A 21286-nucleotide genomic window follows, 5' to 3' on the forward strand; every position below is an offset into this window, starting at 1 on the left:
GAGATAATTTGTTTCAATCACTAATTTCCAGATGATAAAACTGAGACCCAGGAAATTAGTGGATCTACAACCAGAATTCATTAATTTGAGAAATAGTTACTGAGAGCCTATTGTATGCCAATCATTGTTCTAGGCATACGAATGTATCAATGAATAAAATGGACTAACATCCCAGCCTCTGTAAAGGTTACATTCTAGTGGGTAGGGACTAACAATATGATAAGCACACTAAACTATATAGCTTGTTCACTGACATGTGCTTGGGTGAAGGTTGAAGGGATGTGAAATGTTGGAGAGGCAAGTTCAATTTTAAATGACATAATCATGAGAAGGTAATACTGCATCAATATCTTGGAAGGAGGTAAAGAAGAGAAGTATGCAAATATTTGTAGAAGATGTTCTAGGCAGAAATGTGCTTGGAATGCTGGAGGAAGAGCAATGAAGGCTGGTGTCATTGGGAGTGGCATGGATGAAGGGAAGGATGGTAGGACATGAAATCAGAGGGCTAAATTATAAAGAACTTTTAACTAACCTGAATGAACTGGAGGTACAATACAAAACTTTGAGGAGTCATATGATCTAACTTACATTTTAATAGAACATTGCAGCTGCTATGATCAGCATAAACAGAAAGGAGGGATAAGGATCGAAGAAGGAAGATCAATTAAAAAGCCTTTAAAATGATACAGGTGAAAACATGTGACTTACACTAGGGTGGCATTAACAGGTGATAAGAAATGACTATATATATTTTCAACATAATGGTGACAGAATATCTTGAGGCATGAGATATGCACTATCAAAGAGGAGTCAATGATGATTCTAATTTTTTTTTTTTTTTTCGGTGCTGGGGATTGAACCCAGGGTTTTGTGCTTGCAAGGCAAGCACTCTACCAACTGAGCTATCTCCCCAGCCCTGATTCTAATTTTTTATCTAAGCCCTTAGTAGTATGGAGATGTTATTAAGATAGAAAAAGTGTTGAAGGTGGTTTGAGAAAAAGTCAATAATTAGAGATTTTAAGTAGGTGGTTATACACACAAGTGTGGAATGCAGGCAAAAGATCCAGGTTGGAGATATAATAAAATGATGCTGGTGGAGTTTACCAAGAGACTGTGTCTAGAAAAGCAAGGTTAGGGATTGAAACTTGGGCATTTCCAGTAATGGAATTTTGGAGAAAATAAGAAAAATCAATAGAAGAGACTGAAAAGAGGAGAAATAACAGAAAGCCATGAAACCCAGGAGATATAGTGTGCTGACAAGCAAGTGAGGAAAGAATCTGGAGAGGGAGGGAGAGAACAACTCCATCAATGCTGCTCCTAGGTCAAATCAAATGAATACTCAATGGATGAATTTCAGTGTGACTGTTGCTAGTGGCTTTGACTACAGCAATGCCAGTAGAGCAACAGGAATAAAACCCTACTCAGAATAGGTGAGAGGGGAGAGAAGTAGAGTAATTAGTGAGAGCAAAAACATATACTTGAGAAATTCTGTTATAAATCAAAGTAGAGAAACAAGGTGGTAGCCAAATGGGATCAAGAGAGTTTTCTTTAAGAGAAATCACAGAAGGCATATGTGCTGAAGGGAATGGTTCAATAGAGAAAGAAAAACTGCTGATGTAAGAGACAGAGAGATGGAAGATTTGCTGAAGCCATACCCTTCAGTAGAAAAGTACAAACAGGATCTAGCATATAACTGGTGGGATAGGAGCAAGATTGTTCCTCTGTAGCAGGCGTTGCCAAACTTTTTTCTGTAAAGAGTCAGATAGTGGACACAGATAATATATAACAAAATGAGCATGGCACCTTTCCAATAAAATTTATTAGGAAGAAAAAAAAAAAAGGCAGTGGGCCATGTTCTGCCCGGGGGCTTTAGTTTGTCAACTCCTGCTCTACTGTAGCAGACGGAAATTCACATTTTCCCATTCCCATTCCACTACTATCTTTACTTCACCATTTATTATCTTAATAGTCTTTTCAATCTCATTAAGACTAGTTATTTATGTGAGGAAACAAAGGTTCTAAGAATTTATAAAATTTGTTTAAGATCCTACAACCAGCATGCATATAGAGCAAGGACTCTAAAATGCAGTCTTCTTATCAAACAAAAATTTTGTTGATTCTGTTTTCAATAAAGAGCTAGATACCAACTGTTACCTCTTTAAATCTTCTGGCTTCAACAGTTAAAGCAATACGGAATTCATTTTCTAAATCCAAATATTGCTGGTTTAATATATCAACTTTATTATGGTATTCTTTTATTTCTTGTTCATGTTTTCTCTCTTCTTTGGATATTTCCTTAGCTAATGCTTCCTGGAACTCAGCATCACTGAAAAACTCCCTAGTTTCAAGTTCTTTCCTAGAATGAAAAACAAATACAAATCAAAAAAATGCTGTTCCCTTAAAAAGAAACATTGTAAAGGTCCTTAAATAGTTCTTTTTTTTCTTTTTTAACTGCTTCTTTTCAGTTATACATGACAGTAGGATGTATCTGGGTAAATTAAACACACACAGAGCATAACTTATTCTATTTAGGATCATATTCTTGTGGTTGTATGTGATGCAATTACCCTGGTTGTATAATTAAATATGAGGCTAGGAAAGGTATGTCTGATTAATTCTGCTGTCCTTCCTATTCCCCTCGCCCTTTGTCTAATCCGTGGATTTCTATTCTTCCCCTCCCCACCCTCCCTTTTTTCCAGTTAGCTTCTACCTATCAGAGAGCACACTGGGCCCTTGTTTTTTAAATGCAGTTTGATTGGTACTAGCTTAAAATAAAATGTCAGTGAAAGTGCAAAAGTATTTATAAATCTTTGGATTGGGGTTAAGTTTTTTTTGGTACTGGGGACTGAACTCAGGAGCACTTGGTCACTGAGTCACATCACCAGCCCTTTTTATTTATTTTGAGTCAGTGCCCTGCAAAGTTGCTGAAGCTGATTTGAACTTGTGATCCTATTGCCTCAGCCTCCCTAGCTGCTGGGATTACAGGCATGCACTGAATTATTTTCCATTATTTTCGTAGATCCTTGCTTCAGAGAAATAAATACTGATTAATTTAATAAGAAGTTACTTGGAAGTAAATTAAGTAACTTCTTTATGTGAACTTTTGGTCAGGTTTGGAGAAATGCGTAGATCAAGCTTCACTGTTACAAAGTCTTTCTTCAAATGCAGAAAATAAAAGCATCAATTTGTTTTTTACCTACCAGTTCTTGCTATAGGGCTGATTTTAATGGGTACATAAGTAAGGTATTTTCCATGAGCTAATTCTGTCAGACTTCATCAATGTTCAATCTCGGTCTTTAAATATTGGGGGAAGTTTTTACTCATTTTTAAGAGTCAATATTTTTCTGGGCCTGGGTTGTGGCTCAGTAGTAGAGTGCTTGCCTAGCATGGGTGAGGCCCTGGGCTTGATCCTCAGTGTCACATAAAAAAATAAATAATACAAAGGTATCATGTCCATCTACAACAACAACAAAAAATTAAAAAAAAATATTTTTCTGATACATTTTTCATTTACCTATGTTCTTGTTCTTTCAATGCCAGAAGTTCATGAAGTTGTTGCACTTGTTCCTTTTCTTGATGAAGGGAAGTTCGAAGTAAGTTTATTTCTCTATCAGCAGCTGCAGCCTTGATTTCCACCTCTTGGAGAAGTCTTATCTGAGAAAAGTACACACAATTATAGTTCATAGACAACAATCTCCCATACTTCTATTTTAATGCCAATGCCCATAAAAGTGCCTTTTTAAATGATTAGACCTAGTGACCAAGTTTATTTTCGAAGTTTATTAACAAGTCACACAAAGTATAACCTTAAAAGCATCAAATATACTGGCACTAACTACTGCTTATTTGCATTACAAATTTTGATGGGAATTTTTTTCAGAAACTGTGAAAATGAAATTCCTTGAAGTCCCCCACTCTCCTAACTTTTAAAACTTAGCTCTTAGAAATAAAAGCCTAATTAATAACCTTCAATATTTCCTCTTCTTATAATTACTTTGTGTAAGTGTTGGTAGCCTTAATTTAGGCATGATTCCATAGTCAACATGACTGCTATATTTAAATTAACAATAACTTATTTTTTGCATACAGCCTAATATCTTTTAGATTTACCATATAGTATAATTTATTACAGATGAGAAGCTATGAATTAATCCACATCACTGATAGATTAAAAAAGAAAAATACCTGTGCTGCCTGCTGTTGCCCTTTTTGTCTCTCCATTTTTTCTAATGCTTTTTCCAGGGTTCTTAAGTGTCTAATGTGATCTTCCTGCTGATCTCTTGCTTTTATTAATTCAATAGTTAATTTTTTAATTTCATTTTGAAGCTTGTGAACCATAACTTCAAGTTGTGCTTTGGCAGTTCTCTCTCTAAAAATAATATCCTTTAGCCTAAGCAGAAATTATGAACAGCATTAAAGTAGAAAATGAAAAAAAAAAAAAATGTAGTCAATGTTAAGATTACAGTAGAAAAACTTTACACCAAAAATACAAAGAACCCAATCAACAAATGGGTCAAGGAACTGGACAGACACTTTACAGAAGAAGACATACAGGCAATTAATAAATATATGAAAAAGGGTTCAACATCTCTAGTAATTAGAGAAATTCAGATTAAAACAACTCTAAGATTTCATCTTACTCCAATTAGAATGGCTATTATCAAGAACACAAACAATAATAGATGTCGGAGTAGATGTGGGGAAAAAGGCACACTTTCACATTGCTGGTGGAGTTGAAAATTGGTGCAGCCACTCTGGAAAGCAGTGTGGAGAATCCTCAGAAAACGTGGAATGGATCCACCTTTTGACCCAGTTATCCCACTCCTCGGTTTCTACCCAAAGGACTTAAAATCAGCATACTACAGTAACACAGCCACATCAATGTTTATAGCAGCTCAGTTCACAATAGCTAGATTGTGGAACCAATCTAGATGCCCTTCAACAGATGAATGGATAAAGAAACTCTGGTATATATACACAATGGAATACTATTCAGCCATAAAGAATAATAATATTATGGCATTTGCAAAGAAATGGACGGAATTGGAGAATATCATGCTAAGTGAAATAAGCCAATCCCAAAAAAACCAAAGGCCAAATGTTTTCCCTGATAAGTGCAGAATGATATGTAATGGGGGTGAGGGGGTGGGGAGTGAGAGAAGAATGGGAGAACTTTAGATTATGTAGAAGGAAATGAAAGGGTGGGGGGTATGAAAAAATGGTGGAATGAGACAGACATCATTACCCTACGTACATGTATGATTACACGAATGGGTGTGAATCTACATCGTGTACAACCATAGAAATGAAATAATGTACCTCATTTGTGTACAATGAACCAAAATGCAGCCTGTAAAAAATTAAAAGATTAAAAAAAAAGAGTACAGTAAAGAGGAAGATTTGAAGTATGTTTCAAAATGTAATTTCAGTAAAAAAAAGAAAAACGGCTGAAATGCAGTATATGCCTTTCCCCATCCCTGACCCTAACAATGTGTCCAAATGAAAAATGTTCTACATTCTACATAAATTAATGAAACTTCATCTTAAATAAGCTTTCCTACTCCACTTTAAGACTTTACTGAATACTTAATGTTTCATGCATACAGGCTAGTTGTGGACTTTTTAAAAAGCAAGCAAGAGGAATAATATGCAGTCTTTGCCTTCAAAAAACTCACTATAGTCACAGAGGAAAAAGACATATTTATAAAGTTGTGTGGTATTAAGTGATGTATGAATAACTACCTGAAAATCAACTTTGACTTCTCTGTATCTTCCCCAGACACCACATATTGATGCTTGCTTTGTGTCAATCAGAACCCATTGGTTATAGTTAAAAACTCTTAACTAGTTAAACAAAATGGAAGAATTTACTGACCCACATAGATAAACTTAGAAAAAGAGAAGACTAGAACTATTCTGGGGGCCACTGAAACCAAGAACATTAATTCCATTGGAATTCTTTATACCTGATTTCCTAGAGGTTATCTTCAGTTGTTTCAACTGTTAGGTGTCTTTATGTTTGGGGGCAGTGGGCAGGGGATATAGAGGGAAGGACTACAAACACTCCTGGACTTCCATTCTAATACATCTGAGGACCAAATGAAAAGATTATCTTCTTCTAGCTCAATTTAGAAGAGTCACAGGGAAGATTCTGATTAGTTCGATTTAGTTCATATGTGCACGCATGAATATCACTGTGGACATGGGTTAATACATTATGTTTAACTAGCCTGGGTCAGATGCTTTCCCCCTCACCCCTCGTCCACATTCTACAGGAATATATTTGATGATGTAATAAAAGTCTAGTATTTGGAAAAGATAGCCTCACGAAGAAATTACTGAGCTAGGCTGCTGCCCCAGCATCTATTGCTTCTAGGCCGTATTTAAAGAAATATATCCATCAATTTCTTTACTAGAGTCATTTCTCTAATTTTTGTTCTTGTTATCTCTCTTCTTGTATTTCAAAAGAGTAGTGTTCATACTGGTCTTTCTTTGTTTACTCTTTCAACTCCAATTTGATGTTATGAGAATGTCAGAGTTTATTATTCTGTGGACTACAGGATGGGGCCACTGAAGCTATAGACAAGGAGAGCTGGAGCAATTATCTAAGCAAGAGATAAAACATAAATTAATGCAAGAATTTTAGAATATAGAGGAGATAATTCAGTATATTTTTAGAAATGGAATGAAGAGCATATCAACACTTACTGGCTGTGGGATATGAGAAAGAGAAAGAAAACAATAATCTAGGAACAATTATTCCTAGATTTCTACTTTTGGTGGCTGTCCAGATGCTGATGGAACACCACTTATCAGAGCCAAGAATACAAAATAGGAAGCAGGATGAGTTTGCCTGAGGATATGTTAATCTTAAAAATCTTATGAGAAATACAGGCAAGGCAATTTTAGAATGCAATTAGATAAGTAAATTTGTTTACCAAGGAGGTCTGAACAATAAACATATCACGCTAGAAAAGATATTTTTTCTTTCTTTCTTTTTTTGGTGGGCTGGGGACTGAACCCAGGGGTGTTCTACCGCTGAGCTATATGTCAAGCCTTTAAAATAAATTTTTTTTTTTTTAAATTATTGACACGTTGCTGTGGCTGGCCTGGAACTTGCAATTCTTCTGCCTTAGCCTCCTGAGCAGCTGGGATTACAGGACAAGCCACCACCACACCTAACAAGATTAATTTTTTAAGATGACAAATACAGTATGTATGACACCTAGATGCCAGACCCTGTATTAGGCGCTAGGGATACAGAGTCTCTAACAAAGCACATATGGGAATATCAAGACTGGTCAGGATCTAACTTCAAAAGGGCAGACAGACAGACAAACATGAGTTTACATAAAATTCGAATCAGAAAAAAAAAGATTTTTCAAGTACAATGAATATGTAATATGAGAATGATGGGTTAAATCAAGTTATACAAGGATAATGATGAAATATACCCAAATCCTTCCAAATTAAATGGAATCTAGTAAGCAGACTCAACCCACCTTCCTCTAATATTCCACTAAATAATACCTACAGTATGAAATAAAATAAAAATTCCTTTGTATTTAGCTAAGTGAAGATAGCCTATTATCAAATCTGTAAGGAATTTCAATTATAAGCCAAAAGGAATTAAAATGAAATAAAAACAACTCCTAGAATAAGTTTTGTTTCATTCTGAAGAAAAAGATGAATCCTCTTTTCCACGGTCATGTCCATGACTCAGTTACAGGGGTTTCTATAAAGGTGTTGCTGATAATGTTGGCTACCCACTTACCTACTTCAAGCAAGAGTGCTGTTTTTCTGAGGTAGTCAGAGAACTGTTAATTTATCCATCCTGGTCTCTCATCCCTGCTAAATACCATCTTTTATCCATTTAAAAGATAGCAATTCCCAAACACAAAAATGGTGATGGTGGTGGTGGGGAGAGAGGACTGTAATAGCATAATGCATCACAGTTTGCTTAATTGTAGAGGTTCTCATAATGTACATAACAGGTTTTATAATTTTTCTTACACAACACAGAAGTGGGTAGGAGGGTAGAAATTACCACATAGTATCATAAAACTTTCCCAGTTAAATGCTTAACAGAAACTGGAAACTGGGCTGGGAGTTGTATACATCAACTTGTTATTCAAATGAGATCTTACACTATACAGACAGAAACTGCAAACAAGAGCAACTTCTTAAATCCATTTTGTGGCAAATAACAAGTCTACAAAACTAGCATTCCTTCAAGGGTAAGAAGACATAAAAATCAAAAGAAAGTTTGTAGAAAAAAATCTTATAACCATCTGAAGAAAGGTATAACTTTAGAAATAATTACAGAAAACAGAGGGAAAAACAAGTACTATATTTAGAAAACTGGTATTTTCATAGATTGCAGTAGAGTAAGACTGACTTGTATTAAACAGTGTATCATGAGATAAAATGGGAGCTAGAATGAAGGCAGAGAAAGAAAAAATAAAAATGGAATAAAAAAACCTGGGCTATCAGGTACCATGGCCAATTTCAAAAGACAAACGTGACAACAGTTTAATGAGGACCCATGAAACCTAAACAAAAATTTGTGAACACGGTCCTTTATACAATCTGGAACTTCACAGAAAAAATTTGCCAATACCTGCTTGTTTTTTACTTATAATACATATCTATATATTTATCTGACACTTCCCAGCCAGTTTAAGGGCTCAAATAAATATACCTGGAATTCCTAAATTATGTAACAAGTTAACAAAACATTAACTCTTCAAATCAAAAGAAAACATTTGTTTTTTAATCATTCTGTAGTTAATTTAAATTAAGGTATTCCAGCTCCAACTTTAATATTCTTTATGCTACAAGGTATCCTTTAGGTTTACATATTTTGGCCTTACCTGTCTGTGGTAAGTAGAGCCAGGCTATGAACATCTTTTTTTTCATTTGCTTGCTTATGTAGTTCATCAATATACTCCATTAGCTTCTTTTCAGCTTGTTCAGCTTTCCATCTCATCTCTCTCTCTTGGTCTAGTTGTTCAACAAGAGACTGAAAAGAAACAACAGCGTTAGGTGAACTTAGAAATGTAACCTAACTTTTTACCGTCTCAATTATTCATCTTACTTCACTTCGAAGAGCTACTAAACAATTAATAGAAGTAAAGGATGACAAACAGTGCAGAACTGTGTCTGGCACATAGAAATCATTCAAAAAAATGTTAGCTGCTATTATTATTATCATAACATAATTATATGTTTTCCTCAATATTAAAGTCTCCAGGGTTGAGAATAAGGGGAGAAAAGCAGTAAACAAAGGTATAAATGTAAACCTACTAAGTACAACCAGAAGAACAACTAACTAGTACTTCAACAAGTACAACTGGCAAGTTAATAAAAAATGTAAAGTAAAAAATGAACATGTACTAAAAATTCTCAACGTGAATGCTGTTCAAGCAAACAAAGTAATTTAGAAAATTTTTGATACCTCTTAACCTATGCCCAAAATTTGGTTTCAGATTAGTTCATGAAAACCTGGAAATCATATACAACATTTTGTGTGTAAAGGTTGCTTTTTGAGAAGAGCTTCAGATTTCCTTATTGAAAAGGATCTGACATTCAAAAAAGCTAGGAACCACTACTTTAAGAAATAAGAAGTGGAAAAGATTTCTCCCTCTATAAGTATGTAACAAATGATTTCACTTACATCTGATCTTAAATAAATGTGTAATTTTCTATTCCTTTAAAATTATAAAAACAGTCATGTTACACAATGCCTGGAAATCAGGAAGGAAAAATTCTCATTAATATTTACAACATTTTTGCTCATAGAAACATATGTAGTTTTCTGAGACATTATACTTAAAACTAAGATTATTCACATTCATTTTTTCTTAACTCCTAAATTTTACCCGGTATGTGTTGTCTTCTGCGATGTTATTTTCTACTTTAATGATTTCATTCTTCTGTTCTTCTAATTCTTGTAAAAAATTACAGTTTGCTAAAGATGATCTTACATACAAATCTTTAAAGTAAGGTTGTTTGATTTTACGATTACAACTGCAAAAAATAAAATTCAGGAAATAATTCCAAGAAAAGTACACTGTTTATACTATTCTCTAATATTAATATTTTAGTAACATTTGCAAACACCTTTTAAAAAAGGATATTAAGTAATAGTACTACTTCATAAATTTTATGGGTGTGCTTTGTTGATGGAGAGCCTCAAAATTATAAGAAAGACAGTTAAGTGCTCAACATAGTCAGGTTGTGTAGAATTCTTGAATATATCAAAATAATTTAAAAAGTAAAATCAGCACTTAGGATTAAGGTAAGATGACACCCAAGAACTGGAAAAATGACAGATAAAATTACCTTTGAAAACTGAAAATCTAAAATGGACACATAACAGAGCAGAACAAAGAGATTCCATCATTAGCAAGAGACTAAAGAAATTGCAATGGACATCCTGAATATAACTGAACTAAGTAACTGAGTATACATGGAAACAGTTGGACAGCGATGAAAGAATTAAAACAACAAAAGAATTCATTTTTTAAAAAGGAAAAATTAAAGAGGTAAAAAGTTGATTTTATCTATCCCAGAGTAGTCATTTCTGAACAACTATCATGGTGATTCCAATTGCGAAAGTACAAACATTAGATTCCCTTATCCTAATGGCATTCAACATAACCACCATACCTACCTTTGATCCTCAACTCAGTAGGTACCATCTAACTAGGACCTGACTCCCCATCTAGACTTGCTGACAAGAGACAAAAAAGGCTAGACATCTAAGACTCAAGTTTTATTGGTTTTATTTCCTACTGCAAATGAATGCAGTGGAATTTTGGTTTTATATATTGATTTCTTAACTTTGGCAATGACAGAGAAAGTAATCCTTTATACAAGTATATAAATGTCCATTGGTTTCTACAGGCAATTTGCTTCAAGACCCTCCTCAGATACCAAAACCTATTGATGCTCAAGGTCCTTACACAGAATGGTGTGATAATAGATTACATAAAATACCTGATATATGTAAATGCTGTGTAATGATTTAAGAAAAAACAGTCTATACATGTTCAGTATAGAAACACTATAGGCTTTACTAGTAACACATGCCATTAACAATAACTTTTTTTAGAAAATATTTTTGAATAATGTTGGTTGAATTCACTGATGAAGAACCTGCAGAACCAGAGAGAGGTGACTATACTGACCTAGTTAGAGCCCACAGGACTGAAAAGTTATACCTCTGATGTTAAAAGTGATAAATAAATATCACCATAAGATAGCTTTAAGGAAGGAGACAGCCACACTATCTTCTGGGTGCCTTACTTGGAATTCTAAAACTAAATAAGTACCTTACAAAAATGTTGTTGTTTCTATTGTGATGCTTAATAGTTTGAATACTTCTGGCATAATATGGGATTTTTGATCTTCGAGGAACTTTTCTACTGCATTCTTTTTTGTTTCCATAGTCGCTTTCAGAAGTTATATCTGTGTCTCTTTTTGGTCTTAGGTCTTTTTCAGGAACATTATCTATTAAAGTAGTAGAAGTCTAGAAAGGAAAAAAAAAGTATATTAAAAGTTCAATTCAGTATAAAAATTAAAATTTTAAATTTTGCTAAGGATTAAGGCTTTCTAAAAGACTGAGGGCTAATAAACTAGATATGATGGAAATTAATGACAGGGAATTCGGTTTCTAGTACAGATAAGTTTCTATCAAGTTAACTCTTCTGCAAATAACAATGAAAACTTTCAGGAAATATAAATAAAAAAACAAAAACAAAGAAATCAAAGTCATCCAGTGAAACACCTTTTCAACAAATGGTGCTGGTATAACTGAATATCCATAGGGATATGTACACCATATACATAGGCCTAAACACAAAAGATAAAACCATAGAACTTTTAGAGAATAACACAGAGGAATATCTTTGTTACTTAGAGATACATAAAAAAATCTTGAAGTCACAAAAAAACAATAAACATAAAATAAAAATGAGATTAATTATCAAAACTAAAACCTGTTGCAACTGTGAAAGTATCAAAAAGCCATTAAGGGGCTGGGGAGATAGTTCAGTCAGTAGAGTGCTTGCCTTGCATGCACAAAGCCCTGTGTTCGATCCCCAGCACTGCAAAAAAAATAAAAAAAAATAAAAAAAAAAAAAGCCATTAAGGAAATTAAGGTGTAAGCCACAGACTGGGAAAAAATGTTCACACAAGGTACATTTGACAAAATACTTTTATCCAGGATAAATAATGAATTCTTACAACATGGTAATACATAAATAACCCAAGAAAAACATGAACAAAAATTTTGAAGATACCTCAAAAAGAAAATATATAAGCACATGGACATAATAAACACATGAGAAATGTTATTAATCATTAATGAAATGCAAATTAAAATAAAAATGAATACTAGGATATACCCAATAGAATGGTTAAAATAAAATCAATGCTAACATCAAATATTGGTGAAGATGTCGAAAAACTAGAAGTCAGTCACATATTGTTGATGGGAGTAATACAGAGTTTTCCATTTTGGAGAAAGTTTTGGTTTCAGATAAAAACAAACATACACTTATCCTATAATTCAGAAATTTCATTACTAGCTTTTTACTGAAGAGAAATGAAGACATGTTCACAAAAAGACTGTACAGTCATGTTTGCTGCAGTTTATTCCCAAATTTGGAATAATCCAATGGCACATCAATAGGATAATGAAAAAAATAAACCAGAGACATAAAACCGAACATTACATAGAAATAAACCAATTCTACATAGAAATAAACCGTAGTCATAAAATGGAAAAACACATGGAACTACAACTATTAATATATGTAACATGGATTAATTTCAAAAAGGTTATGCTGCCTTACATGAAAGGTATGTATTATGATTCCATTTTTATTAGATTCTAGAACAAATATTAAATAATCTATGATGGGAAAGAAATCAGAAAAATGATTTCCTCTGAAGAAGCAGGGAAGGATTGCTTGTAGGATACTCTAGGATGATGGTAATATTTATCTTCAAAAAGTTTGGGTAAGGGTATATGTATTGCCAATTCAGGTATATACCTCTATTTTATATCAAATGCAAACACTTAAGCTGGGCGTGGTGCCTCACATCTATAATCCCATGCAGAAAGATTACAAGTTTGAAGGCAGCTTGGGAAGTTAGTAAGACCCTATCTCAAAATAAAAATGGCTTGGGATGTAGCTCAGTGATACATTAAAGAAACTTAAGTGTCCTTATCAAAATTCAGCACAGTAACTTTACAGTGACATTACTTTTGAAACAAAACCATTTGAGTTTAAATTGTATGTTTCCTTTTTACACCAAGAAATTCAGAAATTATTTTCTTAAACATTTTAAATATCCTTAGCAGTGAATCACCTTTTTTTCTCAGATAGTTAAGAATTCTATTCTATTCTTGGTTAATGAAGTAGGAAGAATTATTGCCACAACTAAATAAGTGGAAAGAAACATCTGGTTATGAGAATTCTGTTTGAAGCTCAACTGTGTTATTAATAAAGTACTCTTAGATAAAATAATTTAAACTTGTTCTGTTTCTATATAATAAAGACAATAACATTGATCTCTATCTTCTCAAATGAAATGAGAATATCCTAAGACATGCTAACAAGTTTACTACAAATGTATTACTAAACTTAAATCTAAGTTGTGATACTGACAGAAAAGTCAGCTATGAGTAAGATGGAAGATGAAACCTGAGGAAATGGAGGGTTCTCAGAAGTTCATATATACATTATCAACATCAATGAGTAGGCCAGCATTCTTGTCCCAGTTCTATTACTATCTACTTATGCAATTCAAATTGAAATCTCATACCCTTATTAGTTCTCACTGATCTAAGGCTAACCTCAAGTTTATTGTTTTAGGTATGATAGTAATTCAGGATTATTCAAAATCTCCAGAACCATAGGCAATCTACAAGCATTTTCTATTCCTTCCCCTTATTTATTTTGAGAAAAACAATTGAATATTAAAATCGTTACATCTGGGTGTGGTAGCACACAGCTGTAATCCCAGTAACTTGGGAGGCTGAGAGGCAGGAGGATTCCAGGTTTGAGACTGGCCTCAGCAACTGAGTGAGACCCTCAGCAATTTAGCAAGGCCCTGTCTCAAAACAAAAAATAAAGAGGACTGGGGATGTAGCTTAGTGGTAAAACACATCTGGATTCAATTCCCAGTACCCCCACACAAACAAACAAAAAAACTACTTCCAAATTTCATGGTCAAACTGATGTTTAACTGATAAATCTTTTTAACTTATACCACTCTCTCTCCATCCTACACCCAGATGGTAGGCAAGCAAAGTTAAAAATCTGTTTCATTCAGGTGGTGTAGTTCCCAAGGGGTGTGGGGGATCAGTGTAAGAATCATCAGTTGATCAGTGTAAGAATGCTGCAGCAAGGGCTAGAGACACAATAGCAATAAATTCTATGAACTGTAATTAATGCGTTTAGTTCACAGATTTTTACAAACTAGAGAATCAGTAGCAAGGGTAAAAAAATGATCACTGGTTCAAGAAAGTAGAAATTAATTAGGTGATTGCTGGAAATTGAAATGAAGCAGAACTATATACATTAATTTGTCAGTCAGCTGTAAATTTTAGAGACGGTCTTGACAAGTAAGAGCTGAAAAGATGAATGGGGTCAAGAGTAAACTCAAGTGTTCTTGGTGATAATGAACACTGAATGCAAAGTTTTCACCTTGCTTAAGGTTGAAACAAAAAGTGAAGAGACAGAAACAAGGTGAGGCACTGAAGAACAAGACAAAGGAATTATGTAAAGAAGATGTAAAAAAAAAAGCAACAAGGAAAATGTATGCATCTATTTTCTACCACTATTGCTACACAGAATCCTATTTCCATACAGGAGAACAAAAATACACATATTGTGGAGAATACCATCCTACGTAACATAAGTCAATCCCAAAAAACCAAAGGCCAAATGTTTTCTCTGATAAATGGATGCTGATACATAATGGGGGTGGTGGTGGTGGTAAGGGAAGAATGAATGTTGGATTGTGGGAAGGGCAGAAGGTGGGGGGGAAAGAAAGATGGTGGAATGAGACAAACATCATTACCCTATGTACATGTATCTACATCGCGTACAACCAGAGAAATGAAAAGTTGTACTCCATTCATGTACAATGAATCAAAATGCATTCTGCTATCATGTATAACTAAATAGAACAAACAATAAAAAATACACATATTGATATATTTATTATGGAGTGTTTCTGGTTGGTCAGCTTACACATTTTTATTTTGCATTTTCTTAACTATTTTTTTCTTTAATAAACTCATACTGGGTTTTCCAAAAATAGGAAAAATAGTTACTTCATTTAGAAGCTGTAAAAGTCGATCATCTAATTTCTGAAGTTTTCTCTCATTCTGAAATTCCTTTTCATGATTAATTTTCTCTGGCTCAGAAGATGGACACACAGATAAAAATGATGTCAAAACAGTATCTGCTGGTGTATTTGCAAACTGCTCCAAGGGAGGTAACTCAATGGGTGATGGTACCACTGGCATATTTTCAAGGATCTATGACACAGGGACAAACAAATATCCTTTTAAATTTACATTCATTTATTAAAGTGTAAAGGTGTCTTTTATATTAGGGAAAAAAAAACCCCAATACTATACCTCATCTTCACTTATATTTGGGGGAGATTCAGAAGAAACTAAATTATCCAAAAGACCTTCTAAGCACTGTAGGCGTGATGAATTTACTTCTGCCACATTTACTGGTTCACCAAATATGTTCTTGCAGTCTAGAATTCTAAGCTGTGGCAGAGTTTGGAGAATAATTGCTCTGTACCCTTTCAAAGTGAAAATTTAAACATTAAAAAAAGGCTAACATTTTCTAAAATAAATTAAGTTACTATATGTATCACCCGAATGATAAAATTAGTTCAAAGAAACAACTAATAAATTTGTCATATATGCAATTTATTCAACATTTCCAGCATGTAATTAAATATAAAAGAAACAAAATGCTCCTTTCACCCCTCCTAAATAATTTTCCCAATGAAGATAAGAAACATAATCATCACCTCTGAAAATTACTTTAAAGCTGTGAATGCATGAAAACAGCAGCAATTTATTCTTGGAAGGACATGTCTTTTTTACTTTTAATAGAAATAGCATAAACTTAAGTAACATAAACATGTTATAAAGATGATGTGGATAACGATCAAAGCACCAGAATTTCCCTACTGAAGCCTCAAGCATTAGTGAAACATGCCCCTTTCTGTTTTTAAAATTACATATAACTAGTATCTATCAAGTGTCCAAGAATAATATATTTATTTTATTGCCCCTAAGAATAATTAAATGAGAAAGTTACAAATCGACATTAATAGGAGCACTTCAACTTTGCTCAATTGTAATTTTAAAACTAAGTATTTGTCAGAAAGACCAATGAATTCTTTGGATAAACTCTGAATTAAAAAACATTTTCAGGGTCGGGGAGATAGCTCAGTCAGTAGAGTGCTTGCCTTGTAAGCATAAGGCCCTGGGTTTGATCCCCAGCACCGCAAAAAAAAAAAAAAAAAAAAAAAAAAAAAACCTTTTCGATAAAATAATCAAAACAGGTTGTCATGTTACAAAAAGCTTTCCTATGGTTGCATATGAATGACAGAATGGAGCCTCTATAGCCAACTTATATCCAAGCAGAGTTTCAGAAGGTACACTCAAAATTCTACTCACTTTTCTTGTTTGGTTAAGCAATATGAGATAACTGAAGCTAGAAATTGCACTCTGGTCTCTCTTATCTTTGCCAATTTGACTGATTCTAAATTAGAGCGACTGGCATTTCAGCAGCATTTTTTCATATAAGTTTAAGTTTATTTTTAAAAAACAATCATCCATTTATTAAAATGTGACAAATTCATATGATATATAATTCAAAAAGTACATAGTAAAGTTTTTCCAGTATTTCCTGATCTCTAGTTATTCATTTCCTTTCCCTGGAGTTGTCCAATATCATCATTTTTTTTGGTGTACTTTTCTAGATGTTTTACTGTATATAGTATATACAAACATACACAATACACACATATGGATGTGTTAGTCTTTACACACATACAGTAGCCTGTTATGTAAATGAAGAAGCTTTGAGTATTAATTGTTAAAAAAAAAGTGTTAAATTAATTGTTTATACCTGGTGCACGACAGACAGGATTCCCCTCTCCATCCTTCTCCAAAGAAAGATTTGTCAAGAAGTGCAATCCTACCATACACTGAAGTAAGTGATGGATACTATCTATACAATTACTATGTAGATCAATATATCTAAGTTTATACTTAAGTCCATGAAGAGGCAACAGCCCTGCAATAAGAAAAAAATTCTTTTAGGCAAAGGAATAGCATTCATGAGATCTTGCTGTAAAGAGATACCTGATGAACAGGAAAAATCAATTGTTGTTTTGAAGAAACACAACTTTAGCAACTCACAGAGGCCTCAGTCCCTGGAATTTCTGGGTGCTGGGTTTTAATACACTGAAAAACAACCTCCTTAGGTCATTGTACGCACTTATATGAAAATAAGCACAAAGCTATGGCTTTAGGATCTCCCAAGGTACCATTTTTGATTACCAGACATAACACTGCACTACACTTTCTTTTTCTTGGTTTCAGTATAAAATAAATACAAATGACATTTATTTTAGCTCCCTGATAATATTTCTTGCCCTAGCTTCTTGGAATATTTTTATAGCAGATGTTATTGGTACTCATCCACCCCAGACTTCAGCTGCAGCTAATATACACAGGTACTGTGTATATTGTCAGTGTGCCCTTGTAAGTACCCTGTTTTCCTACCTCAAAAGGGAAGGAGCTTGCTCATCAGCAAAGGCAAACCCTGGAAGTGTGAGGGAGTTAACAGTTCTAGGGGTTCACCTCTCAAAGGACTAGTGAATAAATGCCCCATTTTCTCCACATTGCTCCTCAGAGAGAGCAATTTTACAACTTTACTTAGTTTAGCCCTCTTCACATTTCAACTTCATTCACCCTTTTCTTCAGTTTCTTCAACCTGACTGAATATTCTTTTCTCCTCAATGTCCTCTGGCTAACTTCTATTCATCTTTCTGTTATATTCTCAGAAGTCTTTGACCATCTCTATGAGATCTAATTTTCCTGTCACTCACAGTCCTTGGCATTTCTCCTTAATTAGCATCACATTTACAAGTTCTTGTTTAATGTTACTAGTTCTTCTTTTTGTTTTACCTTGATGGTTCACTTATGCTTAATATTAGAGTGCACCAGGAGTTACTCCTCTTATCTACACTCTCTTTGGAAATCTAGTTTCATGGCTACAGTTCTTCCAACTGCCAAATCTACAACTCCAACCATGATCCCCAATCCCACCCCCAAATGCATATTATATGCATACACATACCTATGTTCAACATATGCATACATATGTTCTCTATTTTAAGATAGGATCCATTTTCTCATTACTTATCTTGAAATGTGATCTTTTCCTAATCTTTCTCCTATCAACAAAGAGTACCACCATTCACACCCGTTAATCCAGGGGAGACTTAATTATCTTTGAGTCCGTTTTCCTTTATTTCCTCTCTATCTACCAAAAAAATGTACTTTCCACTCAGCAGTCAGTGGTCTTTTAGAAACATAAATTATGTCGCTCCCTTATGTAAATCATGTATTCTCTATGTAATCTCCAAAAACTCCTATTGTACCTAGAATAAAATGTAAATTTCTCATCCTGCTTCTACTGTACTGAGCTGGCATCTGCCTACTCTTCTTGGCACATTAACCCCTCATTAGCTTTCGTACATGGCAAGTTTGATCTTGCCTTATTGTCTTTGTAGGGTATATAAGTTATTTATTGAAGTATTTTTCAACATACAAAACTTTAGCATTCTAAGAATGATCTATAAGAACATCCAGGGTTCCTCCTTTTATTTTCTTCACAGTCCTCAACTCTGTTTGATATTAAGTTACTAAAATTTGCCCTTTTTTGGTATACAATTTGGCGTGTTTAAGCAAATTTACAGTTGTTCTACTACCACTATAATCACAAATAGAAAGTTTCCATCACTTTGAACAGTTCCCTTCTGTTCCTATGTAATCAATCTTCTCTCCCCATTTCCAGGCCCTAGCAACCAATAATCTGATTTTTAAAAGCCTCTACATCTCTGCCTTTATCATAAAGCCAAATGAACAGAATCATTTGATACGGCCTTTTATGACTGGCTTCTTTCACTTAGCATAATTCTTTTTAGATTTATATGTGTTGTTGCATGTGTTATTGTTCATTCCCTTTTTAGTTCCAAGTAGTATTCCACTACATAGATGTTTCAAAAATTTTTTTATTCATTAGCTTTCCGTTGCTGTGACAGAATACCTGAGACAATCTATTTATAACAAGGAAAGATTGATCTTGGCTCATGGTTTCAGACCATCGTTATTTGATCATATTGCTTTGGGCCTTTTGGTAGCACAGTATATCATGGTAGGAATGCAAGGTAAAGAAGATCTGTTCTCCTCATGGCAGCTAGAAGGTACAGAGAGGGAGGAGCTGAGGCGCCAACCTCCCCTTCAAGGAAATGCCTCCCATGACCAAGTAGGCCATATTGCCTAAAGATTCCACTGCCTCCTCCCAATAGTGCCACAGGCTGGCAGCCAAAGTTTAACACATGAACTTTGGAGGACATTTAACATCTAAACCATAGCGGGGCATGGTGGTGTACACCTATAATCCCAGTGGCTTGGGAAGCTGAGGCACGAGGATTGAGAGTTCAAAGTCAGCCTCAGCAAAAGCAATGTGCTAAGCAACTCAGTGAGAGTCTATCTCTAAATAAAATACAAAATAGGGCTGGGGATGTGGCTCAGTGGTTGAGTGCCCCTGAGTTCATTCCCTGGTATTCCCCCACAACCCCCAAAAAAGATCTAAACACCATAATACCAGCTGGATATATATGTTAATTCTAATTTTTAGAGATTAATAAGTCATATAAACACGAGTATATGAAAAGCTATATAATCATATAAACATTCACATATGGGTCTTTGCGTGGGTACATCTTAATTTATCTGGGTAAACACTGAGGAAGAGCACTAAACAATTACCTGTACATTTACCATTATAATAAACTGCCAAATTCTTTTCCAAAGTGGTGGTGCTTTTTAAATTGCACTAGCAATGTAGGCAAGTTTTAGTTGCTCTACAATCTCATCAATGCTTTGATAATTTAAAAAATTTTGGCCATTCTAGATGTGAAGTGGTATCTCATTATGGTTTTAACTTGCATTTCCTTAATCTCCAAGGATGGTAAACATATTTTTTTCACATGCTTATTTGCCCTCTGTGCATCTTCTTGGCTAGGTGTCTGTTTAAATCTTTTGCTTACTTAGGGGAAGAGGGACTTGATAAACTTCATATTTCTTCCCACTATAATTTAAGCTCTGTTATATAGCAAGGACCTTATCTGTTTTTTGTTGTTGTTTTTTTATCACTATAGGACAGTACTTGATAAAGCTATTTGTAACAAATATCGTCCAGTGAGTAAATGAACCCTTTTATCTAATAATCATTTGTCAGATAAAGGAAACTGTATCTAAAAAGTAAAATAGCACACAGCAGTGACAGAGTTAGACTTAAACTCAAAATTCTAATGCTTTCATGTCTTCAGTGAAAAAAAGATTTCAAAAATTAAACTATAGTTGCTACTTCAGCTTAAGGGTACTGATGAAGTCTTTTTGTATACTAGGCACCAGGCATAAGGTAGTCTTTTAATGGGGAAGAAAAATAGTCAACAAATGAATAATACTCTTTCAAATACTGATAAAGGTTATGAAGATAATTAGTGAAATCTTGTTTTAAGAGATAATTCTAGTAATACTCTTGAAACTTTGATTAGTTATCACTTTAATCATAATTAAAAAGTAGTCAACAATTTTTGTATCTTCTTAAGACTTAACTAAACACAGAGAAAAAATAATTTTATTTGATCTTCAATTTGCAATAATTTTTGGAATGCTACATACCTGCATTGTTCATATCTGCACTAGTGGTAGCCACTAATTATATGTGGCTTTTTCTTTTTCTTTTGGTACTTGGGATTGAACCCAGGGGTGCTTTACCACTAAGTTATATAGCCAGCCCTTTTTATTTTTTATTTTGAGACAGGGTCTCACCAAGTTGCCTAGGCTGGCCTCCATCTTGCTTCAACCTCCCAAATTCCTGGGATTACAGGGTGCACCACCATGCCTAGTTACATAAAGATTTTTATATTTAAATTA

The 21286-nt window shown here is 34.1% G+C and overlaps 1 protein-coding gene across 3 annotated transcripts in view; it reads right to left on the bottom strand.

The window, feature by feature from the left end:
• The window catches only part of Lrrcc1 (leucine rich repeat and coiled-coil centrosomal protein 1), a 37988-nt gene that overhangs the window by 13137 nt on the left and 3565 nt on the right, over nucleotides 1-21286 (bottom strand). For 2 of the 3 annotated variants that reach the window (XM_047522112.1, XM_047522121.1), the window contains 9 exons: nucleotides 17181-17348; nucleotides 15662-15837; nucleotides 15353-15559; nucleotides 11337-11533; nucleotides 9882-10029; nucleotides 8874-9022; nucleotides 4186-4390; nucleotides 3515-3654; nucleotides 2155-2356 (listed from right to left, as the gene is read on the bottom strand). In XM_047522112.1, the coding sequence (XP_047378068.1) occupies nucleotides 2155-2356; nucleotides 3515-3654; nucleotides 4186-4390; nucleotides 8874-9022; nucleotides 9882-10029; nucleotides 11337-11533; nucleotides 15353-15559; nucleotides 15662-15837; nucleotides 17181-17348 (1592 nt within the window). Of the gene's footprint in view, nucleotides 1-2154; nucleotides 2357-3514; nucleotides 3655-4185; nucleotides 4391-8873; nucleotides 9023-9881; nucleotides 10030-11336; nucleotides 11534-15352; nucleotides 15560-15661; nucleotides 15838-17180; nucleotides 17349-21286 lie in introns of those variants that run through there. The other variant, XM_047522127.1, reaches the window with a different exon arrangement.

The sequence above is a fragment of the Sciurus carolinensis genome, chromosome 1 (assembly GCF_902686445.1).
Source record: "Sciurus carolinensis chromosome 1, mSciCar1.2, whole genome shotgun sequence".
Taxonomy (NCBI): domain Eukaryota; kingdom Metazoa; phylum Chordata; class Mammalia; order Rodentia; family Sciuridae; genus Sciurus; species Sciurus carolinensis.